At 39.0% G+C, this 21,613-nt stretch overlaps 1 protein-coding gene across 1 annotated transcript in view; it reads left to right on the forward strand.

Moving 5' to 3' along the window:
- Positions 1-13,420, forward strand: part of psmd2 (proteasome 26S subunit ubiquitin receptor, non-ATPase 2) — a 73,400-nt gene extending 59,980 nt beyond the window's left edge. The window contains exons 16-21 of the mRNA XM_060834758.1: positions 1,547-1,630; positions 2,259-2,427; positions 8,571-8,665; positions 9,438-9,564; positions 10,854-10,972; positions 12,996-13,420. Coding sequence (XP_060690741.1) covers positions 1,547-1,630; positions 2,259-2,427; positions 8,571-8,665; positions 9,438-9,564; positions 10,854-10,972; positions 12,996-13,178 — 777 coding nt within the window. The 3' untranslated portion in view covers positions 13,179-13,420. The remainder of the gene's footprint in view (positions 1-1,546; positions 1,631-2,258; positions 2,428-8,570; positions 8,666-9,437; positions 9,565-10,853; positions 10,973-12,995) is intronic.
- The last annotated feature ends 8,193 nt before the right edge of the window (positions 13,421-21,613 follow it).

The following is a 21,613-nucleotide window of genomic DNA, read 5'->3' on the forward strand; positions in this document are numbered from 1 at the left end:
CTTGCTACCTTTTTAAACATGGTGTGTCATTTGTAGCTCTGCAGCCTTCTGGCACCACCCCTGGACTAAAGGAACATTGGAAAAAAAATTGCTAATACCCCTGCAATTTCTCGTCTCACTCCTAATGCTATCCTTGGATGCAACTTACCCATCTGGTCCCTTATCAACCTTCAGGAAAGGCAGTCTATTTGATATGTCTTTATGAATTTAAAACTCTTCCGACTGAATTGTTTTTTTTTCCTCTTTCACCATAGCCCTGGCAGCAGCATCTTCCTTTGTAAAGACAGGTACAAAGTACTTGTATTATATTTCAGCCATTCCCTCTATGTAAATCCCCCTTGTGGCCCCTATTCAACCTCCCCTCTTCCCTTTAAAACATGTTGCTGTTAACATCCTTGTAGAAGACGTCAGAATTCTTTTTCATTTTAGATCCCACCTCTTTAGATATCTCTTTTCAGATTCTGCCTTGGCTTCTATAATTTGCTTTCTCACCACCCTCCTAAACATAGAATAGTCAGTTCGGTTCAGAATTTTACTTTCTTTCTGACATCCATCATAAACACACCTTTACTACATTATTACAGTTTCTAGTTGTATTTCTGTTATCCAGGCTCTGATTTATATGTCCAGTTTTTCTGTTTTGAGGGAACATGCCTTGATTGTGACCAAACCACCTGTTCTTTGAAGTTACCTGTTTCACTGTGATTTGTTCTGCCGGCCTTTGACTCCAATTTATTTGACTCCAATCATTCTTGTCCCATTGAAGTTGGTCCTCCCTCAATTAATTATTGTTAACCTGGATTGTTCAGCATTCTTTTCCATAGTCACCCAAAATATGGTGCAGTGATCACAAATTTCAAATGTTCTCCCATTGGCATTTGATCTACTTCGTCCATTTCATTTTCTTAATAAGGTTGTCACTCCTACTTGTCTTTCAAGAAAAAAGTCGGCATTTCTGGCATCTGATTCTGATCACAGATTCCCAGTGGAGATGCCCAGAGTACCTTAAATGCAACTGCATCTTCATAGTACGAGATAGTCAGAGGAAAGCAAACCTTCCCCCATTTTCGCAACAGTTGTTGCTGTGTTCTGTGATTTAAATGGCCAGCAGTGTGGCCAGCCATTTTGGCAGCTTCTGTAAAAGGGTAACTGTGTAAGGCAAATAAATACGAGCTTAGGATTCCAGGTTGGTAAAGCTAGTGGTGGTGGGGAGGGGGATTTTGTCAAGCTTGATGGTAGAGAGCGGTCTATCAGTAGTCAATTTCATTATTACCTAGGCGTTTGACTCAATTTTTACATTTTCTAATATTTCCTGAGTATGGCAAAAAAAATTCCCTAATGACCCAGGGAAAACATTGCAAAATATATGTTTTTATAAATAGCAAATTTTCACACAACTTCATTTTAAACTTTTATTGTACTTTATAATTAAATTAATTAAATAGAAAAATGTAAAATTTTGAGGTATACTTCTTGCTTTGCTTTATAATAATCTTTGATTAATGGCAGTCAACAACTGAAATAATTTATCATTTGTAACTTTTAGGGAGTAGCAGTGCTTGGTATTGCTTTAATTGCCATGGGAGAAGAGATTGGAGCAGAAATGGCTCTACGCACATTTGGGCACCTGGTAAGAGCCAATAGTATGTGAAAAATAGTACTTTTACAGGATCCCAGCAACTACTGGTCATTTGAAAATTGTGATTGTATTACCATATTTTCTGTTCACTTATTAGCACTGTATTACAAGGAGAAATTAATTCTGTCACAGTCAAGTATTGAACAGAAATGTCTTTGCAGTGTCGATAATTTCACGAGCTCAATGTTGTTTGGGTTTGCACTCCTAAAATTTGTCAAGATATGCTACAATTATTTGAAATTTCCTTGATCTTGTTAAACCCATATGTGACTGTTCAATTTTAATTCTGTACCCAACACTCTTGTTAAGCGCTTATCTATCAGATGCACTTCATTGTGCATAAGACCGTAAGATACAGGAGCAGAATTAGGCTATTTAGTCCATCAAATCTGCTCTGCGTTCAATCATGGTTGATACGTTTCTCAGCCCCATTCTCCTGCCTCCTCCCCATAACCTTTAATCCCCTTACTAACCAAGAGCCCATCAACCTATGTCGTAAATACACTCAGTGAGTTGGCCTCAGCCTTCTGTGGCAATGACTTCCACAGATAGGTATTATGAAGACTGCACTTAATACGACAACATTTTGTAAAGCTGTTACTGTATTCTTTTTGTGCAGTTAAGGTATGGTGAGCCAACTTTAAGACGTGCTGTACCATTAGCACTGGCTTTGATTTCGGTCTCTAATCCACGGTTGAGTATACTGGACACTTTGAGCAAGTTCTCTCATGATGCTGACCCAGAGGTTTCTCACAATTCTATCTTTGCGATGGGCATGGTTGGAAGTGGTGAGTAATTTGCACTGATATTGGCACGGCAATACTTTCTAGCTCTGTTCAAAACCTTAATGGGAATATGCCAAGTCAATTTTTAGTAATGGCAGAGTCTGGTTTAAAGTAAGCTTCCATTTCATGAAGCTTCATGGTTTTTATCTGGTGAGATCACCAATATAATTACTGAAGTGAAACTCTGATTTTGTACCATTGCTTTCACTGTTCCTTAGATTATTTAGATACCTTTTATTTAAAATCCAAATATTTGGCAGCATATTGTTCTGTATACCTAAAAGTATTTCATTTACATCTACAACAAAATTTTAGATTAAACTCTGCACCAATAGGAAATCCAGAAACAATAACTTCTTTAAGACACTAAATATTGCTGACATGACTACTAAATATCTACTTTGCAAATTGCATAAACTGTTTTCCTTGGAAAGTGTTTCTTGTCCCTGATAAAAAAAATTTCAGACTTTACTTCTGTCATGTTAAATGTAAGCTTTATTTTTTGGGATCATTTTTATTTATGAAATAGTTTGTTTATTCCTTTCTATCTAGATATAATCTGATTCTTCATTTAGTTTGTCTTTGTATAATTCCAAGATCTTGAGTTGGATACAACTCCCTGGACTTGATTCCTCCTTTTTTTTAAATATAAAAAAGGCTTTAAATAATGGCTTTTGCAACCAAAGGATGTACCAAACCACTTTAAAGCATTGTGGAACTGTTATAATATTTTTTAAAATGTGCAGTCAATTTATATACTAGAAACGTTCATAAAGGATGGTGATCATGAACCATCGTTTTTTTGATTGAAATGTAACTATTGGCCAGGGCACTAGGCATAACTCCTTGACTGTTAGATGTAGCATCAGACAATCTTTTAAACTCACTTGAAAGGTCAAACAGGACCTTGATTTAACATCTGACCCAAGCGACCACACTTGTAATATTGCAAAGCATCCTTTACTACACTGAAGTGTCATCTTTGATTTTTGTGCTCAGCTGAAGGAGCAGAGCATAAACCCACCACCACCTGGTGTCTCGGGAGAATGTGCCACTAACCAAGCCATCATTTACCTTTCAACCAATTAGGTAAACTAAAAAAGAGAAGGGTAAATCTTCAGCTAAATTTTTAAAAAGGACTGTCTTTGAATTAGAACTGGTAACACAAGACTCAGGAGCAGCGGTAAGTCATTCAGCCGTTTGAGCTGTCCCACTATACATTAATGTTATGGCTGATCGGATTGTGATTCCAACTCCATTATCTTGTATGCTATCTATATTCTTAAATTTCTGATCGTTAAGTAGGTCAAACTGACTCAGCTTGGAATAAATTCAGTGACCCAGCCTACATCGCTTTGAGAGAAAGGGAATTCACAGACTAACTGCTTTCTGAAGGGAAGGAATGCCCATTTTGTCTGTACAGGCCAGTATACCTAGACCCATCTGTGCCAGAGTTCTGCAGTCTGTCTGTCTGTTTAAATAATAAGCTTGTTTTTCTCTTGTCCTGGAAAATTGAGCAATTTTGCATTTTGCTAAGTTCCATCTATGAATTATTTCCACTCACAGTATGTTTCCCTTTGCAGACTCCTCACAACTTGGTCTCCTTTTCTTGGTGTTATCACATATTTGACAACTATATATTTGGTTTCTTCATCTTGATCTTTCGTCAAGACTGTAAAGAGTTCTAATTACTACTTCCTGTGGCTCTCAAAGTCTCACCACGCCAAGCTAAAAAAGATCTAATATCTTTATCCTTTGTTCTCTGTTAGCTAACCAGTTCATAATCCGTGTTAACATTTTACCCCTACACCACAAACTCTTATTACGTGTAGTAGCCTTTGATAAGACATCTTATCAAAAAACGTTTTGGAAGTTCACACGTGCACATCTGCAATTCCTTTTATCCACCTTTCTTCCAGACTTCTTCCAAACCAATGACCACTTCAATCTTGAAGGGCATAAGCAACAGAAACATGGAACATTGCCACCTGTAATTTCCTCCAACTACACTCGATCGTGACTTGGAAGTATGTCAGATTTCCTCCGTATCATTGTGTCAAAATCCTTGAATTCCCTCCCAAACAGTGTTGATCATTAACCTATGACACAAGATTTGCATCTATTCAAGGAAGCTCACCACTATCTCTTCAAGGGCAATAAATGCTGGTCTAACCAGCAACACCAATATACCAAGAATGCATTGCAAAAAAATAAATAATTATGGCAAGTTACAACCAATGTCTTCGCTTTATCTGTAGCGTCTCCTTCCAAGACCTTGAGATACCAGCCATCAAGTCTTCTGCCTTTAGAGCTGATAGCTTTCCCAATATCTTTTCCCTAATGGTGGCAATTGCATTTTGAACCTTCAGATATTCATGTCCCTTTGTGCCTTTTTGACAGAAGCTGAAAATTGAACATCTTGGGTTAAACTGTGTCTGATTGTAACATCTCTATGAATCCTTTGGACCATTTCATGTTGATCTGTGTAAAGTGTTAAATGTTAATCATCATCTACTTGCAAGGGAAATTACACCCTGTAGGATTCATAACCCTCAACTTTGAGTTCTTATTTCTGGATTTCCTTGTGACTTGGACAAGTGATTGAATATGATATGTCTTTATTCCCTAGAGTGTCATTTCAATTTTGTCATTAGATCTCTAGCATTGATTCAAGTAATCATTTTTCCCATAGAAGGGTTTATTGTTAGTAGCTTGATCTTTTCTTCAATTGAGCTTGAGGTTGTTTGTGCAGCTTGACATGGTTAACTCTTAACTGCCCTCTGAAATTACCTAACAAGCTATTCAATTCGAGGGTAATTAAGGATGGGCAAGAAATGCTATCCTTGCCAGTGATATCCACATCTCATGAAAGCATATTTTAAAAATGCAATCTCCCTTATTTATTTTTCTGGTCCAATTCTTTGTGGTGTGACAAAGCGCTGTATTTAAAATGGGTAATTTTGACGGTGCAGTGTGCTAATGCACTGCCAGGTTTAAAGTCATTTTCATGTGTATAATTTCAAATCACACCAAACAGTCATCTAATAACTGTTTGTTCTGTTGAGAGCATGTACAGATCCTTTCATGTATTTGGCAATCTTTATAATATATGGCACTTTGTAACACAGTTGGTTCTGCTATAACACGATAGTTCCATGCTAATGCAATCCTGTGTTATAAGAAAATTGTATAATAGCACCATTTAAACTAATGGGGCCGGAGTCACTTTATAACCAATACATCCTTTAAAAGTTCGCGCTTTACTTGTGCATAATTCTTATCCCATTATATATCACAAAGGAATGGCCACTCATTCTGGAATTCTTTGAAAGTGGTTCTTCCACATTGCAATTTGTAATTATATGTACAGTTCACATTCTGAAGGAAATAAAATTTATTAAAGGCTGCTTCAACTTTTTCAGTTTAGTTGAGCTGAGCTCTTTTCTCCTGAATAAGATGGTCGTTTGTTCAGTTTAACCTATGGATTTTGGTGTGCGATCTAAGTGAATTGTAGTTGCAAAACTGAATTGTCAGATGTGTCATTTTAAGGTGAGGCTTTAAATTTAGGTTCAGCTGTTTAGTTGAATATGAATTAAGTAATGCCACTATTCAAGAAGGACAGTACAATTTGCCAATATCTTTCTATTTCTATTTATTGGCGCATGATATATATGGCTCATTTCTTTGAGTTATAAGGTTGTGAGTTCAAGTTGCAACACATCCATCTAGACTAATACTCCATGTAGTAGAGTCATAGAGATATACAGCATGGAAACAGACTCTACGGTCCAACCTGTCCATGCCGACCAGGTATCCCAACCCAATCTAGTCCCACCTGCCAGCACCTGGCCCATATCCCTCCAAACCCTTCCTATTCATGCACCCATCCAAATGCCTCTTAAATGTTGCAATTGTACCAGCCTCCACCATTTCCTCTGGCAGCTCATTCCATACCCATACCATCCTCTGTATAAAAACGTTACCCCTTAGATCTCTCTCATATCTTTCCCCTCTCACCCTAAACCTTTGCCCTCTAGTTCTGGACTCCCCAACCCCAGGGAAAAGACTTTGCCTATTTACCCGATACATGCCCCTCATAATTTTGTAAACCTCTATAAGGTCACCCCTCAGCCTCAGGCGCTCCAGGGAAAACAGCCCTAGCCTGTTCAATCTCTCCCTATAGCTCAAATCCTCTAATCCTGGCAACATCCTTGTAAGTATTTTCTGGACCCTTTCAAGTTTCACAACATCTTTCCGATAAGCAGGAGACCAGAATTGCACGCAATATTGCAAAAGTAGCCGAACCAATGTCCTGTACAGCCGCAACATGACCTCCCCAACTCCTATATTCACTACTCTGACCAATAAAAGAAAGTGTACCAATGCCGCCTTCACTATCCTATCTATCTGCGACTCCACTCAAGGAGCTATGAACCTGCACTCCAAGGTCTCTTTTTGTTCAGCAACACTTCCTAGGACCTTACCATTAAGTGTATAAGTCCTGCTAAGATTTGCTTACCAGTCTCCCATGGGGAACCTTGTCGAACACCTTACTGACGTCTGTATAGGTCACATCTACCATTCTGACCTCATCAATTGTCTTTGTTACTTCAAAAAACTCCATCAAGTTTGTGAGACATGATTTCCCATGCACAAAGCCATGTTGACTATCCCTAATCAGTCCTTAACTTTCCAAATACATGTACATCCTATCCCTCAGGTGGGCGGCATGGTGGCACAGTGGTTAGCACTGCTGCCTCACAGCGCCAGAGACCCGGGCTGAATTCCCGCCTCAGGTGACTGACTGTGTGGAGTTTGCACATTCTCCCTGTGTCTGCATGGGTTTCCTCCGGGTGCTCTGGTATCCTCCCACAGTCCAAAGAAAATGTGGAGGTTAGTTGAATTGGCCATGCTAAATTGCCTGTAGTGTTAGGTGAAGGGGCAAATGTCGGGGAATGGGTCTGGGTGTTGCGCTTCAGCGGGTTGGTGTGGACTTGTTGGGGCGAAGGGCCTGTTTCCACACAAAGTAATCTAATCTAAATTTCCCTGTAGTCTGTATCTTCCATATCCTTTTCCACAGTAAATACTGATGCAAAATACTCATTTAGTATCTCCCCATTTTCTGTGGCTTCACACAAAAGCCGCCTTGCTGATCTTTATCTCTGCACGCACCCTGCCTGTATTCCTGATGAAGGGCTTTTGCCTGAAACGTCAACTTTCTTGCTCCTCAAATGCTGCCTGACCTGCTGTGCTTTTCCAGCACCACACTAATCTAGTCTCTGGTTTCCAGCATCTGCAGTCCTTGTTTTTACCCAGCTTATATTTGAGGGGCCCTGATGTCTCCCTAGTTACCTTTTGCCCTTAATGTATTTGTAAAAACCCTTTGGATTCTCCTTAATTGTATTTCCATAGCTATCTCATGTCCCCTTTTTGCCCTCCTGATTTCCCTCTTAAGTATACTTTTACTTCCTTTATACTCTTCTAAGGGTTCACTCGGTCTATCCTGTCGATACCTTACATATGCTGCCTCCTTTTTCTTAACCAAACCCTCTATTTCTTTAGTCATTCAGAATTCCTTATACCTACCAGTCTTTCCTTTCACCCTAACAGGAAAATACTTTCTCTAGATTCTCATTATCTCATTTCTGAAGGCTTCCTATTTTCCAGACGTCCCTTTACCTGTGAGCATCTGCCCCCAGTCAGCTTTCTGAGGGCACACTGCAATGTCTGTTGAGGGAAAGAAATAGGGAAGTCATATCCATGTACTGGCCAAAATGTATAGTTCAATCATCATCATAAATAATTACTGAGCTATCATCATGAATGATCACCTCACTATCATCACTTTGCTGTTTGTGGGTGCTTGCTGTGTTTCCTCTATTTAGCATGCTTCAAATGTTCTTAGCTGTGAAGCATTTTGAGGCATCTGACATAAAAGCCACTGAATAAATAGAAGTATTTCTTTCAAATTATCTGGCTATTTATTCTTTGGCTATTTGTGAAACCTTATGCAAATTGACTGAGTTTCCAACCATAAGAAATTGCAAATCAAAAGCATTTTGTGGTGGAGCGTTGTGAGGATGTAATAGGATGCTTTATAAACATTAACTCTTAAGTCTTAAGTTGATAAATCCTTCTGTTTACAGGTACTAACAATGCCAGGTTAGCAGCAATGCTGAGACAGTTAGCACAGTACCATGCCAAGGATCCAAATAACCTGTTTATGGTTAGAATAGCACAGGTGGGTACACAGTTTCTCCAATTCATAATTATAAATCAATAAGTTATCATTTAAGATAGAATCCCTTTGGCATGCAAGCAAGCCATTTGAAGCTGTCTGTGGAAAAATGGATCCTAACATTCATTGACCAGATTTATGTGAATAGTAGCCCTTTGATTAAACTAATGGGGCCAGAATCACTTTATAACCCATAGAGCCAATAGATTACACCAGTGTAGTAATGTACGAGTGTCCAGTAACAAAAGACAGATGCCTCCAAAAAGTGACAATTATCTGGTGTAGAACTGCCATTATTTTATTGTTAATTGTGTTCCATTAAGCACATATAAAGTTTAATCTACTCCAGTACGAAAACAGTTAACTATAAAATTAATTGTCCAGTGAGTGTTGTGCCATGAGTAGTGAATCCATAGTTTCCACACAGTATGATGGGTTATCTGCTTGTGTTGAGGAGGCCATGAATATTATTATTTTCAATGGTAATGGTTTCTTCCCTTAATTGAGACACTAGATGGAGTAGCTTGATTGACTGGAAGGGATCATGATGTGGCCATCTTGTCTTATGGCAAGCCAACATAGCATTTGGCAGCTGTTTATGAAACTGCAGTTAGAATTACATTTTTAAAAATAAAGTCAGAATGACCGTTTCACACTTGACTAAGGATGAAGTTGGGTTATTGCTAATAATGTACTATTTAATTTTAGTAATATATGGTACCAAAAGAAAATCATGATTTTAAAACTAAAGTTTGTTTTGTATTCCTCTGTCTAGGGTTTGACTCATCTTGGAAAGGGAACACTCACATTGTGTCCATATCACAGTGACAGACAGTTAATGAGCCAAGTGGCAGTGGCTGGTCTTCTCACTGTACTAGTTTCTTTCCTTGACGTGAAGAACAGTAAGTTTTGTTCAGTTTAATTTACAGAGCTCTGCATGGTTGATTACATTCATAGTAACATTTTAATGACTAGCATGTATCATGTGCTTACAAAATTTTTAAACTGTTTGAAGTTTTGTAATAAAAATTAAGGTTATATGTTAAAACCTCTTGGCAATTTTTCAAGTTTTACCTTCTCTTTGCTTTTGGATTTTGGATTAGATCCAAATTTAGACAATTCCATTAGTGTAGGAGATTAAACCTAATGATATGCACCCACTGAATGTTTTGTCAGTGTATTGTCGAGCCTGATTGCTAGTTTAATCAACCTATTTGGATATGCTATGACACACATTCAGGGCAGGTAAGACGTGCAATGTGAACATACCACTACCACTACATCGCAGGACTCTGATGGAATTTGCATTCCCTTTAATGCACCAGAGCAATAAAATGTAGTATTGAACCTAATATGAAGATTGATATAATTAGCATCACCTTTGAGTGGTAACACACATGTTAAGAAAAACCTGTGTATATAAATAACTTGCAATTTTCTGTAGTATTCACATCACATTTTGTGTTACTATAAAGAAACAACCGGATGAACTTTTCAGTGTTTATTCTTTCCCCCTATATGCCACCTAACTTGAGAGTATATTGTTTTATTTCACTTCAAGCTTCTCAGTATTGTGCCTTTTGTTTTTCTGTCATATCTGGTTTAACCATTTGCAGAGGGTTAGCAAGAAGTGAACAATCTAGATTGAAATTTCAGTACTATGTAAATAGTGTCAGTTTTTGTGTATAATCAAGTACATTTGTTTGCTTCATTTCAATACAACACTACGATTATTCTTTAACTTTACAAGAAGTAGTCACGTCTAACATCAAGTTTAATCATCACAAACTTGAACTTTAATAACTAGTGTTGAAACATGCTGCAGCACATGCCTTGATTGTCTAAAGGTACAAGGTAAAGTGAAAAAAGTTGTATAACCTGGCTGAATTGGTTACCGCTAGAAGACACAATATTAAAAAATAACATAATGCAGCTGGCATTCCATTAAGTCAATGAATAAGCCCAGACTTTTGCAGTTGTTTTAAACAATTTATAAGCGATATTTATTTAGCAAGGCAGCTACCATTGGACAAGAAAGAAAAGACGTGTATGCATGGCTGATTTTAGTTATATATTTACGTGGGCTTGACGAACTCAAATTTCCATTTGTTGGAAAATACAGAAAATTAAAATATTTGCAGAACTAACAATTAATATGCAATATTATCTCAATGACTCTGTTTATTTACAGTAATTCTTGGGAAGTCCCATTATATTCTTTATGGGCTGGTTGCTGCAATGCAGCCTCGTATGCTAGTTACATTTGATGAAGAGCTTCAACCATTGCCAGTGTCGGTTCGTGTTGGCCAGGTATGAAACTGATTGTTTGCAGCATTAATTAAAGCTGTGAACTTTATTTTGTAATCATCTCCAAGACTGCAAACTTGTTAGCAAAATGATTGGCTTTCTTATGAAATCTATGCAGAATATAAATCTGTTTAATCTATGCAAAATATAAATGCTAAAGTAAAGCATTATTGAGTTACCTACATTTACAAGAATGCTGCTATAATTGCTTTGGTTCCGTGCAATCTGGATTGGAACAGATGGATGTGATTTCATGTCCAATGAGTTCCTGACTGCATCTGGAAAACTTAGTACGTTAATTGTTCAAGACTGTCAAAAAGGACCATTGAGAAAATTCAGACATTGGCAATTTCAAACTTCTGAGACTTAGATACTTTAACATACCAGAATTTTTGGAAACTAGCATAGCGATGCCAGTCTCCACCAATGAACTTGGCTAAAGATTAAAAAGTTTGGAAAAATTATCATTCCAACAAAAGCAGAGCTTTAGTTGCACTTTTTTGCAGATAGCTATGTGTAAGACAACTCAAGACACCGTATGTACTACCAGTGTGTTCAAGAGAAAGTTTATGTTGTGGAGTCTGTTGTACATCACAGAAATAGCTTTTGGTCTAACTCATCTCTGCCAACCCGACATGCCAATCTGACCTAATTCCATTTGCCAGCATTTGGCCCATATTCCTGTAAACTCTTCCTATTCACAATCCATCCACATGCCTTTTTAAATATTGTAATTGCACCCATTTCCAACACGTCCTCTGGCAACTCATTCTGCATACGCGTCATCCACTGCGTGATAAAGTTACTCCTCAACTCCTCTTTAAATCTTTCTCCTCTCACCTTAAACCTGTGTCCTCAATATGACATCCCAACTCTTATACTGTTTACTTTTGACTCCACTTTCAAGGAACTATGTGCTTGCACTCCTTGGTTTCTTCATTCGGCAACACTCCCCAGGACCCTGCCATTAACAGGTCCTGCCCTGGTTTGCTTTAACAAAATGCACCATCTACATTTATCTAAATTAAATTCCATCAGCCACTCCTCGGCCCTTTGGCCCATCTGATCAAGGTCCCGTTGTACTCTGAGATATTCTTCATTGTTCACTACACCTCTAATTTTGGTGTCACGTGCCAGCCTAATAACTGTACCTCCTAAATTCACGTCTAAATTGTATATAAATTATGAAAGTAAGTGGATCCAACACCAATCTTTGTTGCAAACTGGTGGTCATAGGCTTCCTCCCCCGCCTCCACCACTCTCCGTCTCCTACCTTCAAGCCAATTTTATATTCAGTTGGCTAGTTCCCTGGGTCCCATGGTCTAACCTGTCTTTCATGCGTAACCTTGTCAAATGCCTTGCTGAAGTCCATATAGACAACATCAATAGCTCTGCCTCCTTCTATCTTCTTTGTCACCTCTTCCAAAAACTCAATCAAGTTAGATGCAATTTCCTATACACATAATTATGTTGGCTACCCCTAAACAGCCCTTGTTTTTCCAAACGCATATAAATCCTGTCTCTCAGAATCCTCTCTAACAATTGAACCACCACTGATGTAAGGCTCACCAGTCTATAGTTCTGTCTTTTCGTTGTATCTTTTGTAAAACAGTGGCACAATATTAGTCAGCCTGCAGTCTTCCGGCTGTTGATTTAGGCACAATTCTAACACTTAGAAGCAAGTACACATAATATTATAATTCAAACCCTTTTTCCTGTGCAAACGTATTGAATGTTCTCGTATTTTATACCATGATATTAGAGTTTTGTTTCCATATTTGCTATCATAGTAATCTTGAATGCACTATTGACTGCTCTTTCCCTGTATCATTCCAGCTTTACTGAAAGGGAAGCTTTGAAAAATCTTGAGAGTCACTTGATGTAATTCTCTCACGTCCCCCAGTGCCAGTAATATTAGTAGAAGCATTTGAACTGTTGGCTTGACTGATTGCTTAACTTGGATTTTGTAGGGCCGGTAATCTACATTTTTGAAGGAGATTTCTTAACTCCCGTTGTTTTGTTTCAGGCTGTAGATGTTGTAGGCCAAGCAGGCAAGCCCAAGACCATCACAGGATTCCAGACACACACTACACCTGTGCTGTTAGCACATGGCGAAAGAGCTGAATTGGCAACAGAAGAGTATGTGCCACTAACTCCAATCCTTGAAGGGTTTGTCATTTTACGCAAAAATCCCAATTATAGTGTGTAGCTTGTGGTTAATTCTTGGTGCTTTGTACATGGAGTTTCTTTTAGAGTAGTCACCATCCATCCTCAAAAAATACTGTGGGTCCATGGTAAAATATGATCATCAGTCTACTCTTGAGCCGGTTTTAAAATATTGGTTCAGAACTTCTATATTTTATATTACTTTACCGCATGATGGATGTACTTCATTAAATTTTGTTATGATGCAGCGATATCTAAATAAAGTTATTTCTTGTCCACCAATAATGGTATTTGTAATTAGTCTTTTTGTGTTAATTGTTCATGCATCTATTCCACATTTAAATAGTAAATGTTACTAATATATTGGATGCAAAATAACCAATTTGAGTATTATTCTTTACTGATTTGCCCATTATACTACTCAACACAAGGATAAGATATAGGGAGCAGGAGTAGGCTATTCATGGAGCCTGTTCACCCATTCATTTGAGATTGTGGTTGATCTGTGACTCAGTTTCTACCTTTGCACCATATACTTTTCATACCTTTTAGTTATTAATCTATTAATTGCAGATTCAGAATGAGCTGTTAATGCAGCATAAATTGCTGTTCGCTGAAGAAAATTCTGGGTTTTTTTTGCCACCCTTAGTAGAAATGATATCTAATTTTATTCTTAAAAGATTTGGCTCTTAGGTTTTAACTATGTCTGTAGATTTAGATTCCCCAGTCAATTCATATCTACCAACACTGTGCCCCTTAATACCTTATAAATTTAAATCAAATCCTCCTTTAACCTTCAAATCCAAGTGTGTACAATCCTAATTTGAGGAATCTTTCATTGTAATTTAATTCTGAGACCGGGTTTCATTTTGCTAGTGTTACTGTGTCCAGTATCCTCCTCCAACTGTGATTCTATCCAGGGCTTTATATAATTTTAGTGTAACTTCCCCCTCGTTTATTTCAGTCCTCTTTTATTAAAAAAAAGATTTTAAATGGAAGTCTTCTGCAACTGAACAATTTGAAATGTACACTTGCTCACCAAGGGCTCCTTCAGCAACACCTTTCAAACTCCCAACCTTTACCACCAAGAATATTAAAGTCAGCAGATGCATGGGAGCACATTGCCTATAAGTTTTTCTACAAACAAAACACCATCCTGACTTGGAACTACATCGCCATTCCTTCACTGTCACCGGATCTCAATCTGACTACTTCCTTACTTCTAGCACGGAGTGTCCCCGCATCCCATGGACTGCTTTTTGTGGTCAAGAAGACTTCACTACCACCTTCTCCAGGACAGTTATGGATGTGCAATAAATGTCATGCCAGTGGTATTCATGTACTATTAACAACTGTTTTAATGAGTTGCTGTTTCTTTGCTACTTGTCATTGTTACTTATTTTCCATCCCGAATCATGTATCAGTTGGGGAAAGGATTTGGCTTAATAATAGTTGATCCTATTCCTGATATTCCGTGATTTTGAATTGTTTGGATCTGTGCTTTTGTACTGATATTGAATAAGTGTTGAGGTCAGTTTGAACACATTGAGACTTTTGTGTGTATTATTGATTTGTATTGCTGTACAATTATTACAGTTTGTGAAAGCAACATTCTTGATGTAATTCTTAATTTTACTACACAACAGGATATGAAACTGGCCAACAGGTTTATTTCTGCATTAAAATAGAGTCGCACCCATTTAGTATCTAGAAATTAAAGATTCATAATTTACTTTGTAATTCCAGGGAAACACTTTTCTTATGGGAAGTGCTCAGACGAATAAAACTCATGGTAGAAAGTTGTAGTTGGTACTGAATGTAAGTAGCTTTTGAAGGTATGATGTATATTATTGCAAGACCTCTTAATTTCCAGCCTAAAAATTACACAATAAAAGCTGTGAAGTTTCATTCTTGCGAACAGTAAATTGGTTCTAGAGGATTTTTTGTTAAATTTTTCTCTTTCCTCCATTTCCTTGTATTCAGTTTGAATCAAATTCACCCTATTTTCTTGTCTCTCCTTCCTTTATTTCACCATCCTTAAGTCTAGTTTGTTAAAAAGTAGATTTGTTGTTTGTCATTCACCAAATATCTCATCATGTCATTGTCAGCTTACATTTGTGAAGACAGCTTGATGCCTTGTTCCAGCAAATTTTAGGCCATCATTTTTACAGATAAAGCTGGGATTTGAATCTGGGACACAAAAGTAAATGTTCAGACATAGCAGCAATGGAGTAAAAGCTATCGATGGCGCACAATTACTTATAGGTCATAGCTGATTTCTAAAGAAGCTTTGTTCACATCTTGTGCTTAACGTAACTGTACGGAATAAAGAATGACTTTCTCCTTTCCCAATTCACTTATGTAATGTATGGTGGGTGGGATCAAAGGGTGAGGAGTTGAAACTGAGTTTTTAATTCTCATTATTATTGTTCAACCTTACACAGCTTCTCCAATCAGCTTGTGCTTCTCCCAACTTGCTGAGAAGCAGATCATTGTTTCATAGCAAATAGAATTTTATCTGTCTGCCTTTTGTGATGCAGAGATTATTATTTTAAATACAGATATATTTTAAGATCATTTGATATTGGAGTTTTGTATTTGAACTAATGATGGGTCTTGGTCTGTGTGTATGAAGGAATTTAATGATCAGCTTGTCTGATTTCCTACAGCAATGTTTATTTTTAACCAGTATTAGAGAGAGCTTTCTTGGGTGATTGTGAAGTTTTTTTTGTGGAGAGTTTTATGAGTGGACAGAATATTGAGAAGCTTTAGCTTGCTTTCTGTTTAGAAGGATCAGGATTGTTTTTGGCTGGGGAAGAACCCTTTCTAAAGAAAGCTTTTGCTTTTCAATTCACAGAGGTCTTGATGGAAGTTGGGTATGTGAAATAGTTTGTTCTGATGAGAGTAGATTGCTTAGAACTGTTAGGAATGGGCTATTTCAGTGGAAGGAATTTTGATTTCAAGGCCTACCCCACTGTCAAGACCCAGAATTAAAAGAAGCAATTAAGTTAAGCCATGGTGCTGTCAGATTTTGCATTACTTGGGCAAAGATATATTTTTCTATAAAATTAAGACATTAGAAGACAATCTTGTTTTCCCATCATTTTTGCCTTTTCTAGAATAGCATTATGATCTTGACAGTGAAAAAACAGTTTGGGTCTGATCCACTTTGGAACTTACAAGTTCAAGCCTGGTTATTATCATTACAGCTCTGCTTTGAATTTCCTCACTCAGCCCAATGCTCTTTGGACTGATAAAATATATCAAAAATGGCCTTGAATATAATCTGCCCAAGGTTAGAATAACTTGTTTTGACTTGTGCTCAAAAGTCCTTGAGATGCACCCTAGTGTTTATTTGTATGTGATTCTGTGGTTAATTCTGATAACAGCTATACGTTGACTGGGAAATTTCAGTGAATAATAATTCACACTCATGCTCTCTTTTGCACATTTGCTAATTGACAATACTGTTTGAAAAGGACATGTGTAATATAAAGCTATTGGTCCATTCGTAGCTTACAGATTAATTTAGTCCAAATTTCTCTGAATAGGTAATGTGTCTCATTTATCAATAATGCATCGATGTCAAGACTTTTGAATTATACTCTAAGTACAATGTAGTGTGAATTCTAAACATTATCCTTCATTTGAACCTTGCACTGAAAGAAGGAATAACCTTGAACTAGGATAAGCAAAGGAAAAACTAGACTGCAGTTCCATGAACACAGCTGGAAAATGAGCACACGAGTTAAAAACAATTTGGCTGAACTGATTCAAGTTTTTTTTCAGGCTTTGGTATTTTCCACAGAACGTCACTGCACAAAAAGAGCCTATTGTATCCATCAGCTCTCGGAAAAGAGAATGCATTTAATGCCATTCACCTGTTCTTCCCCTTCCCCCTTTTTATTTCTTCAAGATACTCATCTGTTCTTTTAATGATGCTTCCATCACTGTTTGGATGGGGCTTTCTGTGACTTAACAACCCTCTGTTTTCTACCATCCAATATTACCCATTCCAGAAAATATTTGACATTAAATTTTGATACAAAGAATTAAGTCAAGAATCTATGAAAAGCAATCCTAAAATGGGTGAATCTGGGTAATCCAAGATGGAGGGCAGGATGAAGTTGTGGCTGTAAGAGCTGCTCCTTTGGGGCATTTTAGGTGTTGGAGGTGATATCCTCGAATTCCAAAGCAGCAAATACTTTTGTGTACTGTTGCATTGTTGGATCTTTGTGGGGGTGGAGAAGATCAAAACAATGGCACTTTAAAAAGGAGGAAGACAGACAAAGGCAGTGACTACAGAGATAGAAAACTATACTGCTGTCTGCTGCAGCAGTGAATTTGCACAGTTTACTACCTTTGCTGTTTGAGTTCAAGTGTTTCTGGACATTAGAGTGCATCTAAGAAAAAAAATAGCAAACAGCAAATTCACAGCTGACCTTGAAGGACCCTGTGTAGGAAAGCTCACAGGAACAGATAAATGCATAGTTTTTAAGTGTAGGCATGCTCTAAATCTACAATAGTGAGTAGAATGAGCTCTTTAATTGTTTTATTGAGATATGTCCCTTGATTAAATTTTGAAAATATAAGCTATAAGTACTAAGTTAGCCCGGAGTGGTATTTTTTAGAGCAAACAGACGGTGCTATTTTCTAGGTCTGTAGATTGTGAAGGAGCAAAGATGGCCTTTAGTGTGATGTGCCCTTCCTGTTGGATGTGGAAATTTAGGGGGAGCTTCCATGTTACTGATGATTATGTCTGTCCTTCATTTCAACTCTGATCTTCAGTCCTCACTTTCTCCTATTTGATTTCATCCATTCATTTTTGTCAACTTGATATCATTTTCCAAATTAACTTACTGGGAAATCCACACAAGTTGGTTGTTTCTCTAATTTAAAAAAAATCTCTCTGGGACACGCTCCACTTACATAATTACAGAGATTAAAAGAGATCAGCAACAGTCACGCTTAGGATCTCTCATGTGTATGAAGTGGTGTTGCTGCAGTTTAAGCATCAAAGAAAACACACCTTGTCAGCACAGCATATTGGTAGTAGCAATATGAGCAACATAATTAATCTAGATCAACAGGTTTATTTGGAAGCACTAGCTTTCAGAGCGCTGCTCTTTCTCCACAATCACCTGCCAAAGGAGCAATGCTTTGAAAGCTAGTGCTTCCGAATAAACCTGGTGTTGTGATTTTTGGCATTATTAATCTAAGCAATCAGTGAATATTGAACTGTCCAATGAATGTAACATATTCACTTGAGTATTGTGGATGTTGTTGCTCCCAAGTAGAATATCATCTGATTTCAGATGTGATCTCTTTCAACAACTTCTTCAGAGATGTCAATTTTGAATCAGATTCAATATTTATGAATCGTGTTTTCAATGCTTTGAAGAATGATCCTTTTTTCTTCTTGCTTGGGTTTGCCAGAGATGAGAGATTTCCACTGTTTGGCACATAGTATCTCAGAAATGTGCTAATTTCAATCTGATTCTGATTAAATTCTGATCTTCAGGGCCAGTCCAACATATGGTGTTTAAAAAGAATCTCAACTCAACTGCTAGTCAGTTTCAGCAAGAACTGACTTCAGAGTTATGTTTGGAGGAGCAGTGTGAGTGGGTAATACAGCAGATCCTCCAGTTACAGATTCCATCTCCCCCACTCCCTGCTCCAGCATAAATTTTCTCTCTCCTGTCCTTGCTGTTCCTCCTGAAACAGAATCTATGGTTGAGGAAGCAATAAGAGTGAGAAGGAGTGAACCTGACTTTGTAGGTCTAAAGCAGTTATTTTAGCCAGGCCCTCCATGTAGGAAATATTTGGCTGTTCTTCATTTTGACCAGATGTTAAACCTTTTAACATACTCCAGGAAGCCAAAGAGGGGAAGCAGAAAAAGAAAAATGAGCAAGTGTCAGAAAGCCCAGAAGATCATTAACAAGGCCATGAGCAGCCCCAAGGGAGCTACCATTTCACTCTGCAACAGCTGTAGGTCTAGCTCCTATCCACGCAGTGTTGAAGGTGGACCTTTCACTTTTTTGCTGTGATAGAGACCTGATGAATTTGCAGCATATCGTTTTGACTATGTGAGAAATGGTGAAACTTCACTGATTTCCCCAGTTAATGGAATGATTAAGGGTTCAGGTCTGGGTCTAGTGCCCATACAGAAAGTTTGGGCCTGGAGGGAAACTTCCATATAATAGAGCTTCAATCATGATGAAAGCCCTGTGAACAGCTGGGCTGGGGAGATTCAAACAATCCTGTAAATTTCTCCTCCTCTGGGGCTCAGGTGGATGTGGATGGTATCTTCACAATGCTGCTTGCATTTTGGTCACTCAACATTATAATAATTCCACATTTCTAAGCCTGATACTTTTCAGGCATTTGGATGAAATTTGTTTTTAATGTTGAAAGAGGTAATTGCACCTGCAGCATCAGTTCTGCCTGTTCCCTTTGGACCTTACTGTATAGTTTGTTTTCTGTTTAGTGATTGTGTCAAATGTTAAGGTCTCTGAGAGGTGAACTCTCCTGCACATTGAACAAACTTATTTACTATTCATCTCTTGCCACTTCGGTTCAGTGCCATGATTCTCTCAGAATATGCGACATTGCAGCTCATCACCAGCCACAATCAGCTGTGAGCTGACCCTTGTACTGTAGTTGGCAGTGCATCTCTCTTCCTGTTCATCCTGATTTGCTTGTCATTCCAGTTTACTAAATGTTTGGTAATCATGAATCAGCATTGTAAATGACATTCCCTGATGTGTACATAGCAAATACACAAGACGTGCGATTGGAAGAAGGGGTGGAGTCAGAGGAAAGGGGAGGGGTGGCAGCATCCACAGGGGTATTGGTGTCAGTGCTTTTGGAGCTTGCATTCTTTTAACACTTGAAGAGAAACAGTTTCTTTTAAGGATTGGATGAGATGAAAGAAATTGAACTGATAGGCCTGGTTTGAGTAGTGAGAGATGGTACTGAGTGAGACGTTGATTGTGTGTATATGGCAACACATTGCACTGAGCCTGGATTTCAGGATGTGATGAGAACTGCCCAAGGAGCATTCTATGTCCCACACACCTGTAAATCTGGGTGGATGAGAAATATGAAACATGGAGCTTCAGTCGCAAACCATGTGGGACGAGTCAGGCCAGTGGCAGCGACGGAGGATGATGATATGGCTGTGGAAGTGAGTTTTGACACCATTTCATCAAGCACTAGGAGGGAACTAGAAACCAATGATGGTGAGTAAGCTGCAAGATTCAAACCAACATTCCATTGGAGAGAAGAGCCAAACTTTTAGTTGGGCATATCTGGAAGAGAAATGTTAACTCTAATGAAGAATTTCTGGAGCTGAAAATGTGTTGCTGGTTAAAGCACAGCAGGTCAAGCAGCATCCAAGGAACAGGAAATTCGACGTTTCGGGCCAGAGCCCTTCATCAGGAATGAGGAGAGGGTGCCAGGCAGGCTAAGATAAAAGGTAGGGAGGAGGGACTTGGGGGAGGGGTGATGGAGATGTGATAGGTGGAAGGAGGTCAAGGTGAGGGTGATAGGCCGGAGTGGGGTGGGGGCGGAGAGGTCAGGAAGAAGATTGCAGGTTGGGAGGGCAGTGTGGAGTTCAAGGGAATCGACTGAGACAAGGTAGGGGAAGGGGAAATGAGGAAAGTGGAGAAATCTGAGTTCATCTCTTGTGGTTGGAGGGTTCCCAGGCGGAAGATGAGGGAGGAGGTGTGGGCGCAAGTTCTGCATTTCCTGCGGTTGCAGGGGAAGGTGCCGGGAGTGGAGGTTGGGTTGGTGGGGGGTGTGGACCTGACTAGGGAGTCACGAAGGGAGTGGTCTTTGCTGAACGCTAATAGGGGAGGGGAGGGAAATATATCCCTGGTGGTGGGGTCCGTTTGGAGTTGACGGAAATGACGGCGGATGATACGCTGTACACGGAGGTTGGTGGGGTGGTAGGTGAGAACCAGTGGGGTTCTGTCTTGGTGGCGGTTGGAGGGGCGGGGATCAAGGGCGGAGGAGCGGGAAGTGGAGGAGATGCGGTAGAGGGCATCGTTGATCACGTCTGGGAGGAATCTGCATTCCTTGAAGAAGGAGGCCATCTGAGCTGTACGGTATTGGAACTGGTTCTCCTGGGAGCAGATGCGGCGGAGACGAAGGAGATCTTTCCATATGCAAAACTTGCGCCCACACCTCGTCCCTTACCTCTCTCCAAGGCCCCAAGGGATCCTTCCATATCCGCCACAAATTCACCTGCACCTCCACACACACCATCTATTGCATCCGCTGCACCTGATGTGGCCTCCTCTATATTGGGGAGACGGGCTGCCTACTTGCAGAACGCTTCAGGGAACACCTCTGGGACGCCCGGACCAACCAACCCAACCACCCCGTGGCTCAACACTTTAACTCTCCCTCCCACTCCACCGAAGACATGCAGGTCCTTGGACTTCTCCACCAGCAGAACATAACAACACGACGGTT

Source organism: Hemiscyllium ocellatum, chromosome 13 (genome assembly GCF_020745735.1).
Source record: "Hemiscyllium ocellatum isolate sHemOce1 chromosome 13, sHemOce1.pat.X.cur, whole genome shotgun sequence".
Classification (NCBI taxonomy): domain Eukaryota; kingdom Metazoa; phylum Chordata; class Chondrichthyes; order Orectolobiformes; family Hemiscylliidae; genus Hemiscyllium; species Hemiscyllium ocellatum.